The sequence below is a fragment of the Nestor notabilis genome, unplaced genomic scaffold, assembly GCF_000696875.1.
Source record: "Nestor notabilis isolate BGI_N333 unplaced genomic scaffold, ASM69687v1 scaffold17372, whole genome shotgun sequence".
Taxonomy (NCBI): domain Eukaryota; kingdom Metazoa; phylum Chordata; class Aves; order Psittaciformes; family Psittacidae; genus Nestor; species Nestor notabilis.
The window spans coordinates 8,208-10,302 of NW_009918080.1; the positions used below are offsets into that span (position 1 = coordinate 8,208).

The window sequence follows — 2,095 nt, forward strand, 5'->3', positions numbered from 1 at the left end:
TAGCCCCTCACCCATCCCATTAGCCCCTTACCCATCCCATTAGCCCCTTACCCATCCCATTGTCCCATTATCCATCCCATTAGCCCATTACCCATCCCACTAATCCCTTACCCATCCCATTAGCCCATGGTCTAGTGTGAGGTGTCCCTGACCGTGGCAGGGGGTTGGAACTGGATGGTCTTAAGGTCCTTTCCAACCCAACCCATTCTGTGGCTCTGATTCTGTGATTATCCACCCCACCAGCCCCTTATCCATCCCGTTAGCCCTTTCTGCACCCCACTAACCCCCTGCCCACCCTCCTTTGGCAGAACTCCTACTATGGCACCATCTCCATCGGCACCCCACCCCAGGAGTTCACCGTCATCTTTGACACCGGCTCCTCCAACCTGTGGGTGCCCTCCGTGTACTGCGCCAGCATCGCCTGCAGTAGGTGTCTGCTGGCCCCGTGGCCACTGGGCGAGGGGGGAAGCCCCCAGGAACCCCTGGGAGCCCTTGGAAGGGTTGGGAGATGCGGATGGCTCTGCCCTGTCTTTCCCAAGGGATTTAGGGCAATGGGGAGGCACTGGAGACGCATCCTCAGCTCCTGAGGTCAGGAGGGACCGTGACCATCTCCCTTCCCTCCCCACAGGCAACCACAAACTTTTCAACCCAGCAAAATCCTCCACCTTCATCAGCACCAACGACAGCATCTACATCGCCTACGGCACCGGCAGCATGTCTGGTATCCTGGGCTACGACACCGTCAGGGTGAGGCACCGTGCACCAGCTCCCCCCTCCCATGGCACTGAGGGACACCCAAACCAAGCCCTTCTCCCCATCTCTCTGTCCAGGTTGCAGACATCGACGTCAACAACCAGGTCTTCGGGCTGGCAGAGAGTGAACCTGGTGACACCTTCTACTACAGCCCCTTCGATGGCATCCTGGGGCTGGCCTACCCCAGCATCGCCTCTGATGGAGCCACCCCTGTCTTTGACAACATGATGAGTGAAGGTCTTGTGGCCAGAGACCTCTTCTCTGTCTACCTGAGCAAGTAAGTCCTGGCCAGAAACACACAGCTCTTGGTGAGGATCTTCTTCCATTTCCTTCCTACCGGGGCTGGCTCCAACACCATTCCCTGGTGCTGTCACACCCCATGGCTCCTGGGGACATGCTGGTGGTTGCATTGCCATGGTGGAGATGGCATTGCCGTGGTAGAGATGGCATTGCCGTGGTGGTGATGGCATTGCCGTGATGGAGATGGCATTGCCGTGATGGAGATGGCATTGCCGTGGTGGTGATGGCATTGCTGTGGTAGAGATGGCATTGCCGTGGTGGTGATGGCATTGCTGTGGTGGTGATGGCATTGCTGTGGTGGTGATGGCATTGCTGTGGTGGTGATGGCATTGCCATGATGGAGATGGCATTGCTGTGGTGGTGATGGCATTGCCATGATGGTGGTGGTGGGATGGGACTCTCATGTGTTGGTTTCCCCCTTACAGGGATGAGAGTAGCGGCAGCTTTGTCCTCTTTGGTGCCATCGACCCCTATTACGTCACCAACGGCATCACCTGGATCCCCCTCTCTGCTGAGACCTACTGGCAGATCACCATGGACAGGTAGCCCTGGTGCAGCTCCGGGGGGCTCCCCTCACCTTGCAGGTGGTGGGTTTGGGGGTGCAGCACCCAGGAGCCTCACCCTGTGTCCCTTTGTCCCCAGTGTGGCTATGAATGGTGAGGCTGTCGCCTGCGCCTCCAGCTGCCAGGCCATCGTGGACACGGGCACCTCGCTGCTCACCATGCCCAACAACGACCTCACCAATCTCTTCAATGCCCTTGGTGCCTACTCCAACGGCGAGGTGAGACCCAGGGCAGCACAAAGAACTTTGGGGCTTCCACGGGGTGTCCATGGTCCCCATTGCTCCCTGGGGTGCGTGGTCCTTCTTGGGGTGACCACTGACCCCCACTTACCACTGTGTCCCCCCCAGATCGACTGCGACGCTGTGGACACCCTGCCCGACGTTGTCTTCTACATCAGTGGTGCAGCATTCCCTGTGACACCCAGTGCATACGTGGTGGAGGTGAGCATCCTGCTGGGCTGGGGACTGGGCGGGCTCCAG

At 58.9% G+C, this 2,095-nt stretch overlaps 1 protein-coding gene across 1 annotated transcript in view; it reads left to right on the forward strand.

Annotated features, from left to right (window-relative positions):
- Positions 1-2,095, forward strand: part of LOC104401834 (pepsin A-like) — a 3,823-nt gene that overhangs the window by 1,532 nt on the left and 196 nt on the right. Inside the window, exons 3-8 of the mRNA XM_010009538.1 lie at positions 309-426; positions 629-747; positions 831-1,030; positions 1,479-1,595; positions 1,696-1,834; positions 1,964-2,095. Of these exons, the coding sequence (XP_010007840.1) occupies positions 309-426; positions 629-747; positions 831-1,030; positions 1,479-1,595; positions 1,696-1,834; positions 1,964-2,095 (825 nt within the window). The remainder of the gene's footprint in view (positions 1-308; positions 427-628; positions 748-830; positions 1,031-1,478; positions 1,596-1,695; positions 1,835-1,963) is intronic.